Here is a 13,220-nt window from a genome sequence, read left to right as displayed (position 1 = left end):
AAATCCATTTAACAATGTCAAAAGCTTTTTTGATGCCCACAAAGATCAGTGCTAATTCCTTTTCACTGTGTCTTTCATGATATTCAATCAAATTTAATAACTTCCTGGTGTTATCACTTAAATATCTCTTAGGCAAGAAGCCGCACTGATCTTTATGGACAATATTTACCAATATATTCTTAAGTTTTTCAGCTATTACTGAAGCAAAAAAATTTGTAATAATTGTTCAACAGAGTGATCGGTCTATAATTTTTTGGATTTGTTTGGTCCCAGTCTTCTCTTAGGATAAGAACCACATTTGCTTGTTCCCACATCTTTGGATAGTGTTCAAATGATATTCTATTCATCATCTCCTTCAGTGGGCTTACTGATTCTTCTTGGAGTTTTTTTATAATAGACTGCAGGAAAACCATCAGGGCTTGGGGCCTTGCCTGATTTGTGATGTAAATCTACTTTGATTTGGATATAGTTTTAACATCTAACTGCTAACAAGAAATAATGTTCTGATTGTAAGGCTGCTTTCTTATGCAAAGTACCTAGTAGCATTCAATGAACACCATGAGTCTCATTTCTCAGTAAACAGAATGTTGTATATGCCCTTACACTATCATGACAAAGCACACTACTTTGTATCTTTCTGCAAGGTCTTTGGGGGGGGGGGGGAGAGAATGAGAATGAAAATATCTAGAGATATGGAAACTGACATAATGGCTCCTATCAGTTATATTAATAAGCAGCATCACAACATCAGTTATCCTAGGTTCCCTCTTAAGTAAGATTTAAAATCAGTGGAGATTATCGCACTGTGTTCTGAGAACGTTCCTATCATCACGTGATGAGAACGTTCCTGGAACAGATATTACTGCATTAGTAAACTAGAACGTGATCAGAACGTGATCAGAACTGCATTTTACCGCACAGCGATTCCTGAAACCGTTCTGAGAACATATTCCCCCAAGGCCGCCTCCGTCTCCTGATTGGCTGAAAGAATGACAGGCAGGGAGGCAGGGAAGCAGGCAGGCGAGCGACTGCAGTGAGGGAAGGGGGGTGTGTGAGAGAGAGAGGGGGGAAAGGAGGAGGGAGGGAAGGGAGGGAAGAAGGAGGGATCGGGAGGAAGGCAGGGAGAAAGAGAAATGGGGAGAGATGAGCCTTGCAAGTTACATCCCAAACCTCCTTTGCAAGGCTGGGAAGAAGGAGGAGCTCCATGCAGGTCTCTTCAAGCCGAAGAAAAGCAAGTTGCCAGGGAGGGGACTGGGCCAAGGGCAGAGCCCCGGCAGCCATAGCAGCTCTTTAAACCGGTTAGAAAAGAAGAGTCCTCTGCTGTCATTCCAATTCCCCATTTTGGCTGCTTGTCAGCCTTTTGCCTCCTGTGTGTGTGTGCGCATGTAATGTGTGCCTTCATAGAATCATAGAATCATAGAGTTGGAAGAGACCACAAGGGCCATCCAGTCCAACCCCATTCTGCCATGCAGGAAATCACAATCAAAGCATCCCCAACAGATGGCCATCCAGCCTCTGCTTAAAGACCTCCAAGGAAGGAGACTCCACTACACTCTGAGGAAAGAGTGTGTTCCACTGTCGAACAGCCCTTACTCTCAGGAAGTTCCTCCTAATATTGAAGTGGGATCTCTTTTCCTGGAGCTTGCATCCATTGCTCCGGGTCCTAGTCTCTAGAGCAGCAGAAAACAAGCTTGCTCCCTCATCAATGTGACATCCCTTCAAATATTTAAACAGGGCTATCATATCACCTCTTAATCTTCTCTTCTCCAGGCTAAACATCCCCAGCTCCCTAAGTCGTTCCTTGTAGGGCATGGTTTCCAGACCTTTCACCATTTTAGTTGCCCTCCTTTGGACACGCTCCTTTTTGAATTGTGGTGCCCAGAACTGGACACAATATTCCAGGTGGGGCCTGTGAGCTTCCCTCCCCGCTTTAATTCTTGTCTGGCTCTTTGCTATGGAATTCTGGGAGTTGTTTGCTTGCTTTTGTGTGTTGCTCCAAACAGAGGAGCTTTTGTGGGTTCCTTCCTGGAGGGAAGGAGGAGAAGGTCCTGGGCATCCCTGCCATCCTTGCCTCCTGCAGGCTGCCAGCACAGGAGCCCCGCTGGACATGACACTAGAGGCCCCCGCAGAAGCAGCCAGACCCTCTCCCTCTTGCTCTCTGCTCTGGCCCCCCTGTTTCCCTCTCTCTTTCTCTCTCTTTCCCTTCTTTCCTCTTCTCTCACTTGTCCCAACTTTCCTCCCTTCCCTCCCTCCTTCTTTCCCCCCTCACACACACACACCTTCCCTCACTGCAGTCGCTCGCCTGCCTGCCTCCCTCCCTGCCTGTCATTCTTTCAGCCAATCAGGAGACGGAGGAATGAGAGAACGGATTTGAGAACAGATAAGAATATCGCACACACCTCTGTTGGAACGTTCTCATCACGTTTCAGCTCTCTGGGAACACATTCATATCTGTACCCTCCTGGAACACATTTGGAACACATTTAAACGTTCTGAGAACCCGATTGGAACACATACGTGCGGTATACTCAAATGCGTTCCGTTCTCATCACGTGATGAGAACGGTCTCAGAACGCAGTGCGATAATCTCCAGTGTGTGAAGCTAACTGACAAACCTTTGTGAAGAGAAAAACATGGTTACTTGTCTTTGCGATGGATAATAGTATTGTAGTAAGACAATGCTATTAAGGAAGGCAGACAATACATTAAGGAAGGCAGAGGAAGGTCAGTAGGAATTTTTACTGGACATGGGAGGATGAAAAAGGGAATGTATGAGTCCATGAATTACTCCCCTTCCATTTAACACCCCGAAGACAATGGAAAAATAAACACTCACCATTTGGACAGTTTGGGCCTTAATAGATTTCGCATTGTAACAATAACCCAAGAATGTGGCATGCATCATAGTAAGAAAAAAATGTTTGATGAAACAGGCTGCATTTGCACTGCAAAAATGAAGCAGTTTGACACCACTTTAACTGTCATGGCTCAATGCTATTCTGGGATTTGTAATTTGATGAGACACCCAAGCAACAGAGAAGGCCAAATATCATACAAAACTGCATTACTGCTGCAGCGCAGATGCAGCTACAGAGGTTTTAAAGTGCAGTTGTAGAGCAGCAGAAAGCAGCTCTTCCTGTCTGGGCTTCCTCAGCTTGAACCTGGGCTATCAGCTGGGATCCACACATAGCCCCCATGTGGCTTGATTATGTAAACTGAATATACATAATTGGCAATCCCTCCCCTTGCCTCACTCCAATATCTTAAGCACTTTGTGAATGCTATGTGTTTTCTCTCCACATTCATATAAGGGCTGTACCATCATGACTGATGCCCAGGAAAAATGATGTTGCCACAGTGTGATTACTTACCATCACTAGGGAATACTGATGACTGTCGTCAGAATGAAATGGCCCATTTATGCTCAGATCTACTATAAAAGCCAGTATTCCAAGTAATGCAAATATGGCACTGATGATATTCATGGCTTGAGAGCCCTTCACCTGAAAAACACAAACACTGAATGCAGATCACTGCTGAGAAGAGGAGGTAATTGTGCCACATTTTCAAAATAGCAGTAAGGGACAATCAAAATTCATGACATGTAGGATCGACAATCAGGAAGTAGCTATCAACAAGTATGTGTTCTACTTAAATAAGTATTGATTTCAGTTAACCCAGCCACGTAGTTCTCTATAAAATCAACATTTTGCCCACATTCATAAATTACATGACATACATTTCTGACTTTATAAAAGACACATATCCCAAATATAGGAAGGGAAATCTCATTAACTCTGCAAAAAAAGAAAAGCTTTCCAACTCTCACACAAAGAAAAATCCCTTAGAACAGTGATGGCGAACCTATGGCACGCGTGCCAGAGGTGGCACTTAGAGCCCTCTCTGTGGGCACATGTGCCATCGTCCCAGCACAGAGTTTGCCAGAGTTTGTTATTAGAAAGCCTGAGGGACATGGCATTTTGCAATAAATAAGTGGGTTTTGGGATGCAGTTTGGGCACTCAGCCTCGAAAAGGTTCACCATCACTGCCTTAGAATAAGGAACACCTGCCAGCCCTGTACAGGACAAGCTTTCTAGTCCACAAATAAGGGACATTCCATACAATAAAGGGATACCTAGTAATCCTAGGAGCAAGAAGAATTCTATTGAATATTAAGAGCTGCCTTTCCCAACTTGGTGCCTTCCAAGTGTGTTACAGTAAAATTTCCATCCTACCCAATCTGCACAACTGGATATAATGATGGCCTTATAGTCTTCTAGCACATCTAGAGGACACCAGATTGAGAAAGGTTGGTTCAGAGTGCCAGTGAATGAGAGAGTCTACATAACGCTTTGTTCTGTTTCTGTAGTTCTGGGTCTCTCTGCACTTCAATTCAAATGTCAAGTGAGACTCTCAATGCTTTCTTATGAAGCACTCAGACAGATTCTGTCAACCACAGAAGCTGGTTAGGGTGAAGGTGGATGATACTTTTTGAGAGAATTGACAATAGCACTATTGAAACATCATTTTGTGAGGTGTACGTCCTGTTTTCTGCTTTTCCATTAATGTCTGTGCTCAGATAGCTAAGACTGGTATTCTTGGCATTGCCTTCATATCTGCAAATTCTATAAACAGAAAAAACAGCAAGATGAACATGTCAACCATTGGCATAACATCACTGTTGTACTACTCTCTGCAAAAAGCAATTGTCTGTCTCCAATCTGATACTCCTAGAAAAGTAGTCAGAAATTTTATTTTTGGACTGCAACTGCCAGAATTCCCCCAGTCATTGACCATGCTGGCTGGGAGATTCTGGAATTGTAGTATCAAAATGTAACTTTTCAGATTCTATTAAAGAACCAGCTACTTCCCTCAGGTTGAGACCCACACCCACCTTCTTGCAGCTTTAGCTGTGATCCCAAGGGTACCAAGCCCCACTAGAGACAAGATTTGGCAAAACCTCAGAGGTTAGATGAACTAAAGCCTTACATTCCCCATCCTAGACATGTTTACTCAGATATTACTCCTGCTGGGTTCCATATGAGTGAGTCTTACGGAGGAGGGATAGAGTTTCTCCCTTAATCTAGCAGGCCAAGAGTTTAATATTATAATAATTCACAGGGCTAGACTGGGATGCCTTAAATGCAGATGACAATCAAGAACCACATTTCTCACACCTGCAGCAAGCAATATATGGAGAGATTCTACAAAAGGCTGCTAAATCCTGGACAAAGAGAGGAACAATTTATATTGGAAATCAGTTTTGCTGGATAGGGAGTGGAAATATGTCTCATCCCCTCAGTGTCCTCCTCCAATAAGTAGAATGAATATATATGTGCACACGCACACACGCACACACTGTATATTCATTCTATGGCTTCTAGCTGAATCCAAGTGATGGGTAGTCCATATGGAAACAGCCAACTCACACAGAAGGGAGTTGAAATAAGCTTAATAAAAAGTATATAGACTTCATACCATCAGAAATAAAACCTTCACTACTTAACATTAGTCTCCTGGTTCATTAATGCCCACCACTGTCTTTTATACTTTGTGATTGCTAAGCCAATTACAAGTTAGCTAGCTCTGCTTCCAGGCTTCTGCATGATGGCTGCATCAAGTGCCCTCAGACCATATTCTTGGCAATTCTATGCCAGGCTCAAGCAGTTGTGCCATCCAGATATTTCTGAACTGCAACCCTGATATTCCCTCACCATGGCTCTCCTGGCTGGGGCAGATGAGGGCTGAATGTCCACAGTTGTCCACCCTTGATTTACAGAAAGCTTCCTTGAAATAAAATTCTACACTTCTTGATGGTGAGTCATGCTTTGAATAGGGCATTTTTCAGTCCACAGGCTTACTTTCACATGAGGTATTTAATACAAATATATTTGATCCTATCTTTCTTCCAAGGAGCTCAAGTTGATAGATGTGGGTCATCTCCTGACTCAAATTTATTCTAATGTCAACTCTAGGTGAGTTATTCTGAGAAACAGTGATTGGCCCAAGGTCACCCAATGAAAACCTGGACACATGAGGCTAAGCAACATCATAGTGTGATCAAAAAAGAAAAATATTAATAAGGACAAAGCAAGCTAGGGAAGACTGAAGCAAGGTAGGGCAAGATTCTCTCCTCTCCTCTCCTCTCCTGAGTTGAAGGCAAACTATTTTTGAACTTATAACTCTGTTTGCACCAACTGAAATAACCATGAACAAAAGGGGAAAATGGAAGTAGGAGAGAGGAACTTGGCATTTTAAAAGCAGCTGTAAAAGCAAAACAATAGAGGATTAATCAGAACTGTCCCTCCCAAACTGCGACAGTTAGATGGTATAACAGCCCATATATGTAAAGCATTTGCTGCATAGTTTAGCTTTGCTGTAATCAGAGTTAAAAGTGCAGTTAGATGAAAAACAACATCAGGCTGACTCACAGCACATTCTGTCGGGCTCTTCTCAGCACCAATGGACAGGCATCCAGAAACAATGAACTGTTCAGAGGAAGGAAACAAGGATGTCATTGATAAACCACATTTTAGACAGTCTCTCACTTCCCACTATCACTGGATCTATCTAAAAAAACAAAAAACTATGACAGAAATGAAGAGGAAGATTGGAACCACCCTGGCTGTTTTTTTTTTTTTTTTAAAGAATATCTTGATCAAGAAAGAGAAATTACTGTGTTTTGGCCCCATTCAGTGAGGTGTCTCAGCAGCTAGCCAGGAGGTCATACTTCCTTCACATAAAAATCATTTTATTTTTTGGCACAGTTCATGTTCTCAGATCTCATTTATTAATATCTCTGTCTTCTACTTCAAGTCTTCAGTTTTCTATTCTGGGCCTCAGAACTAAGGCTGCATCTATACTGCAGAATTAATGAAGTTTGGCCCTGCTTTAACTGTAATGGCTCAGTGCTATGGAACTCTGTTATTTGTAGTTTTGTGAGATATTTAGCCTTCTCTGTCAGAGAGCTCTGGTGCCACAACAAACTACAAATCCCAGGATTCCATAGGATGGAGCCATGACAATTAAAGTGGTGTCAAACTGCATTAATTCTGTAGTGTGGCAGCAGTCTAAGGCTGCTTCTGTGCTCTGAAGCCATGTTTGCTCAAAGCATCTGATTGCTCAAGGGATTGGTCTCAGCCATGCTGACACTATGGATTCGCTGCCATGGTGTGCAGTGTATTTGATCTGAATGATTTAAAGACTGAGCCAAAACATCCTGCCTTGTAAGGGTCCAATCCAGTCCCAGGCCCTCCACTTTCAGCAGTGTTCAACTTCTTAAGTGAATATATTTAATGTTTCAATATCTTGCACCATTATCCTTCTCATTGTTGTTTGCCACTTTCAGTCTTCAGTCCCAATTTGCCCAGACTCAAAATGTCTGTGGGAACCATACCATTTATTTACTGATGGTGTCATGAAGGAAATATCTAATGTGATGATGGTCATGGGAGCTTGTAAGCATGCACAAATCAGACCAAATGGTAGTACAACAATTGAGGGTGAGAATAGTGAGAACAAAAGTATTTTAATAATTTAATAACAGAATGAGATGAGTGTTTTTAACACTAATTTGTCTTTGACAATTTAAAGGTAAACATTTGTTGCAGTCCTGATCAGGTGTGAGAAATCAATGGACCTTGAGAAAGTGTCTTTGCAAATGTCAGTTAAGGAAGCTTTCATATGTGAAGCTTAAATAATATTTGTGCTTTGTTATTCTTTACAGGCATGTGATCATTTTTAATCAAATCCACCATTACTTCAGCAGCCAAGACCCTGGTAGGACACACCAGTGGGTTCCCATTTTAATTTCCCAGAAAATAGCCCATAACAAAACTGTAATTACCAGAGGTAAAAGTTAAATGCATTTATTATGTGTAATGTTATGGACAAGGATAAATATGAAAATGGTTAACCGATAGAAGCTGGCATGCGCACAAAAGTCTGTCTTTTCATTCATGGCTAAGGCCAGAGAACTTAAATATTGGGCTGCCAAATCTTAAATTGTTGCTTATTGTTACCAAGATGCTGACTCTACCAAACAAAATTTTTGCCTTTTCATGGCGGAGTGAAGTGCAAAAAAAGCACATTTACAATTAGTTATTTGTGAGTATTATGTTTAAGGACTTTATCATACTGCCTCCAGTGCTTGATTTACCTCTTGGCTCAAATTTGGACATTACGCTGATTTTATCGCACAGACTTTTCCCTCAAAATAGCTTCTCATTGCCTCCAATGTTGAATTCAGGCCCCATAAGTCACTCTGGTGGCCATTTTTTCCAAATCGGAAACTTGTGTCATTGGAGTTTATCACACAGGACACTAAGTGACTAAATCCTGTGCAGAAATGGGATTTAAATCCTGGAAAAATCCTGCAAAAGCAGGATTGTTTTCAGACGCATTGGGGGCATTGAGCACTGATGTGAAGATATCCTGTACAGAAAGTGGACAAAATTGGCCACTTTTTACTTTTGGGATAATCCCAAAAGTAAAAAGCAGCTGATTTTGTCCACTTTCTGTGTAGGTTAATGCCAAATTAATAATAATAATAATAATAATAATAATAATAATAATTTGTTTTATTTATATACCGCTATTCCAAAGATCATAGTGGTGAACAGTAAGTAAGCTAATTAGCAAGTAAGCTAATTTGCCCCCAACAGTCTGGGTACTCATTTTAGCGACCTCGGAAGGATGCAAGCCTGAGTCGAGCTTGGGCCCTTTTGCTGGTCTTGAACTCGCAACCTTGTGGTTTCGAGTGAATGGCTGCAGTACAGGCATTTACCCATTGCGCCACCAGGGCTCAGTGCCCCCGATATCATGTGAAAACAATCCCACTTTTGTGGGATTTGTCCACTTTTTATGTACGTTAATGAGCGATGTCATATGAAAATGATCCCACTTTTGCGGGATTTTCCCATTTTAAATCCCATTTCTGCACCCCGTATGATAAACTCCATAGTTAGAGATGATTGAGGGGATACAATTCTACCAAAAAATAGCTGGAGAGAATATAAGGACACGTTCAGCTCTGGCTGGGGGAGTCAGACATTCCTGGGTGCCCTATAAGGTTGAAGAGCAAGGAACTCTAGAAGAGGCTCAGACATATTTTAAAAGACTCTTTTCTAAAAGACCTGCAGCCTGTTCACATTCTATAATTACAATGCTATGATTCCACTTTAGAATCATAGAACCATAGAATTATGATTAACTGCCATGGCTGCATGCTGTAGAAACATGGGACCTGTAGTTTAGTCAGAGACACCAGTCTGAGAATTAATTCTAAAGGCCCCTCCCTCAGCTGCAACTCTCAGGATGCCATTGGATATTATCACTTTTGAAGTGGAAAATATTGCTATAATTGTGTAGCGTGAAAGGCACAAATTGGCCCTGTGGTTAATTGTGGGAAAGGAAAAAAGAAGCATTTATAATATGACTTGTAATCTGCTGAATTTAGGTTTTGTATTCATATATTCATAGTAATTTAAGCAAGGAACAATTTAAGCCTCACTAATGAAAACATAAGGCACTACAGAGGAATGTCAGTAGGAAACTAATGAAAATCAAACTAGAGCATGGATTGAGATCACTGATCAGGCTAGTAAGTGATATGAAGCAGATGCAGAAAGGAAGACAGATGAATACAAACAGCAACCTATACAGGAGGGGAAGAAATGGATAGAAGCAGCAAAGAAAAGGCCACCAGTGTCTAACAGTAAGAGGAATGAGCATAGGTAGTACACCATATCACCTTACCCCACACATCCCCAAATGGCATTTGCTGCATGCAGTTTCCCCAAAGTGAGATAAGGATACATCCATTTTGGTGATTCCCTCCCCCCCCCCCCCTTGGCATGATTTGCTACAGAAAATTATAAGAGTAGGTAGAAGGTGTTCCTAGACAACATTCTATAATCTACATCAATTTACTATTCCCTTTTCTCCCTTTAAAAACAACAACAATAAACTGTTGTGAACACATGGTGTTCATTACAGCTGTAAAGTCTTTTGCTACAAATAATCTGGTCAGTACTCTTGTACTGTTTCTTCCCTTTCCATGACTTTCTATTCACCTACACTTCCCATTTTAATTATTGGCTCAGTTTCTCTTCTTTATGTTGCTACTGCATCTGAGTAGCCATCACAAATATAACTTAATAATTTTCTGTTAATTGTTTTATTAATACATAACTTTTAATTTGTTGTTGTTAACTGCCCCCGAGTCGATCTCGACTCATGGCGACCCTATGGATGAGACATCTCCAAAATCTTCTGTCCTCCACTGCTCTGCTTAATTCCTGTAGCCCCATACCCATGACCCCCTTAATAGAGTCCACCCATCTAGCATGTGGCCTTCCTCTCTTCCTACTTCCATCCACCTTTCCCAGCATTATTGTCTTTTCCAATGAGTCCTTTCTTCTCATGATGTGTCTGAAGAATGACAGCCTCAGTTTGGTCATCTTGGCTTCCAGGGAGGTTTCCGGCTTGATCTGCTCTAGGATCCATTTGTTTGTCCTTTTGACTGTCCATGGAGTGAGTCCTCAGCACTCTTCTCCAGCACCACATCTCAAATGCCCTATCATCTTTCTTAATTATCCAGCTTTCACACCCATAGATGGTAACAGGGAATACAATGGCTTGTATGATTCTAACGTTTGTGCTCAGTTGTATATCTTTGCATTTTAGAATTTTTTTCTAGTTCTTTCATAGCCACCCTTCTCATTCTTAATCTTCTTCTGATTTCCTGATTGCAGACCCCATTTCTACCAATGTTTGATCTCAGATATGGGATTATTTTTTTTTACTATTTCTATTTCTTCATTGTCTGGGTTGAACTTGTGAAGGTCCTCAGTGGTTATTATTTTTGTTTTCTTTATGTTCAAAGCCTGCCTTTGCACTTTCTTATTTGCTCTTCCTTAGTTGGTGTTCCAAGTCTGTGAGGTTTTCTGCCACATCTTTAAGGGCATTCTATAGCCTTTCGTGATCTAAAGATGTCATCTGCATATCTTATATTCTTGATATTCCTTCCTCCTATTTCCACTCCTCCTTCTTCTGTGTCCAAGCCTGCTTTTCTTATAATATGTTCTGCATACAAATTGAACAGATAGGGTGAAAAGATACAGCCTTGTCTGACCCCTTTGCCAATTGGGAACCATTCTATTTCTCCGTGTCCTGTTCTGACAGCAGCCTCTTGTCCTGAGTACAAATCCCTCATCAGGACTATCAGATTTGTTGGCACTCCCATGTCTTTACAGGCATTCCATACCTTTCATGATCTATGCAGTCAAAGGCTTTCCTATTGTCTATAAAGCACATGCTGATTTTCTTTTGGAATTCCCCAGTGCCCTCCATTAGCCATCGTATGTTTGCAATGTGGTCCCTAGTGCCTCTTCTTTTCCTGAATCCCTCTTTAACCTCTGGGATTTTGCTCTCCATGTATGGTTGGCGTCTATGTTGCAGAATTTTCAGCATGATTTTGCTTGCATGGGACATCAGTGCTATAGTCCTTTTTGTGGATGGGAATGTATATTGATCACTTCCAATATGTTGGCCATTGTTTTGTTTTCCATATCTGTTGGCATATGTTGGTTAGCACTTGAGTTGGTTAGCACTAGGATTGACTCTATCAATGTGGATTGCAGCAATTCAATTGGAATATCATCTGTTCTTGATTATTTGTCTTTCACTGTTTCTCTTACTGCAGTTTTCACCTCGCTTTTTAGAATTTGGGGTTCATCTTCGTATGTCATTTCATTCCATGTGTCCTTCATTTTTTCATCTCTTTTGTATAATTCTTCTATGTATTGCATCCAATGTCTTTTTATTCCCTCCTGGTCTTGAATTATGTTATTTTTATTGTCATAGAGCATCCCAGTCCTTGGTTTGCATTTTCCTTTGATTTCCTGGATCTTGTGAAATAGATCTCTTGTTCTGCCCTTTTTGTTGCTGTCTTCTATTTCTCTGCATTGGTCATTGTAGTAATTTTCTTTATCTTTCCACACAAGCTGTTGTACAGTTGCATTCATAATTCTTAGTTTGTTCCCATCTCCCTTTTGTTTTTCTTCTTTTCTTTATTGCTTATAGTGTGTTTTCCTGACATCCATGGTTTTTTCTCTTTCTTTTTGTTTATTGAAACTGATATTATAACTTATTAAATAAGCTAATTATTGTTTTTATCAGAAGCTCACCCATCTGCTTTGCAAAATGAGCTGTTTCACAATTTCCCTCTAAATTTCCTCTCCCTCCCTCCTACAACCAGTTTACTGGGATGTACAAGATAATTCAGCAGAAAATAAGGAGCAATACCTTCAGCCCCATGCTTCCAGGTGGGGTGGATAAACATATGCAAGAAGTGAATGGAGTGAAACAATGTGGGGCAAAAATGAAAGAGAAATGAACCATGCTTTTCAGAATAGGGGCTGCTTTTTAATTGTAAAATATTAACTAGCGATTATAGAAAGTACACTGATGGCATACCCATCAACATTTCACATATGAAACCTAGGACATGTGGCAAAGCAATGTGGTCAAGAAGACAAAAATATTAATGAGGAAGAACACACAAACTAGGAATGACTGGAGCAGTTTGTCTTTGCCTGAGCCTACAAGGAAGGGCATGATCTCCTGCCTCCCCCTGCTAAGTTAACTCAGTGCAAACTACTTTTGCACTTTGCAGCAACTGAGATAAGGTGAGGACAAAGGGTGAAAGTGGGAGGAAGAAAGAAACTGGGTCGTTTTAAAAGCATCTGAAAAAGTGGGATGACAGGGAATTAATCTGGACTACCCTTGCCAAACTAGGACAGGGAGCAGGTATGTTGATGACTGTTGACCCACAGGTCCTCACATGTTTCCCTGATAACATTTGATAAAAGAAACAAGCAGTATCATTATGCTCAGCACTTTCCTACCACGCTATTAGTTAACTGGTGGCTGCATGAAATGAAGAAATTGGTAACATCATGTCACTTCATATGTTTCTATGATTTTATGTTATATGGCCTGGGATTGGAGGGGTGTGGTGTGATCCATGTAAGCTGGCAGTAACCATGTGTCAAATGTGTTAACATTCAAATGTGGCCTAATTGTAAATATATGCAAAGAACCAAATAAAGGCTCCAATCTTTGCATTTCCTGAAAAGGAGCCAACATTTCGATTGTTCTCATTTTTTAAAATTGCCAATGAAATGATGCGTACCTTTGTTATATCGATGACGCAAGTA

The 13,220-nt window shown here is 41.0% G+C and overlaps 1 protein-coding gene across 2 annotated transcripts in view; it reads right to left on the bottom strand.

Annotated features, from left to right (window-relative positions):
* LOC149314227 (membrane-spanning 4-domains subfamily A member 12-like) overlaps positions 1-13,220 on the bottom strand; it is a 34,564-nt gene that overhangs the window by 7,351 nt on the left and 13,993 nt on the right. For both annotated transcript variants that reach the window (XM_089520689.1, XM_089520688.1), the window contains 2 exons: positions 6,432-6,488; positions 3,372-3,503 (listed from right to left, as the gene is read on the bottom strand). In XM_089520689.1, the coding sequence (XP_089376815.1) occupies positions 3,372-3,503; positions 6,432-6,488 (189 nt within the window). The remainder of the gene's footprint in view (positions 1-3,371; positions 3,504-6,431; positions 6,489-13,220) is intronic.

The sequence above is a fragment of the Sceloporus occidentalis genome, unplaced genomic scaffold (assembly GCF_023333645.1).
Source record: "Sceloporus occidentalis isolate IW3139 unplaced genomic scaffold, rSceOcc1.0.p SCAF_4, whole genome shotgun sequence".
Taxonomy (NCBI): domain Eukaryota; kingdom Metazoa; phylum Chordata; class Lepidosauria; order Squamata; family Phrynosomatidae; genus Sceloporus; species Sceloporus occidentalis.
The sequence above is the reverse complement of the archived record's forward strand: the minus strand, read 5'-3'. Positions and strand labels throughout refer to the sequence as shown.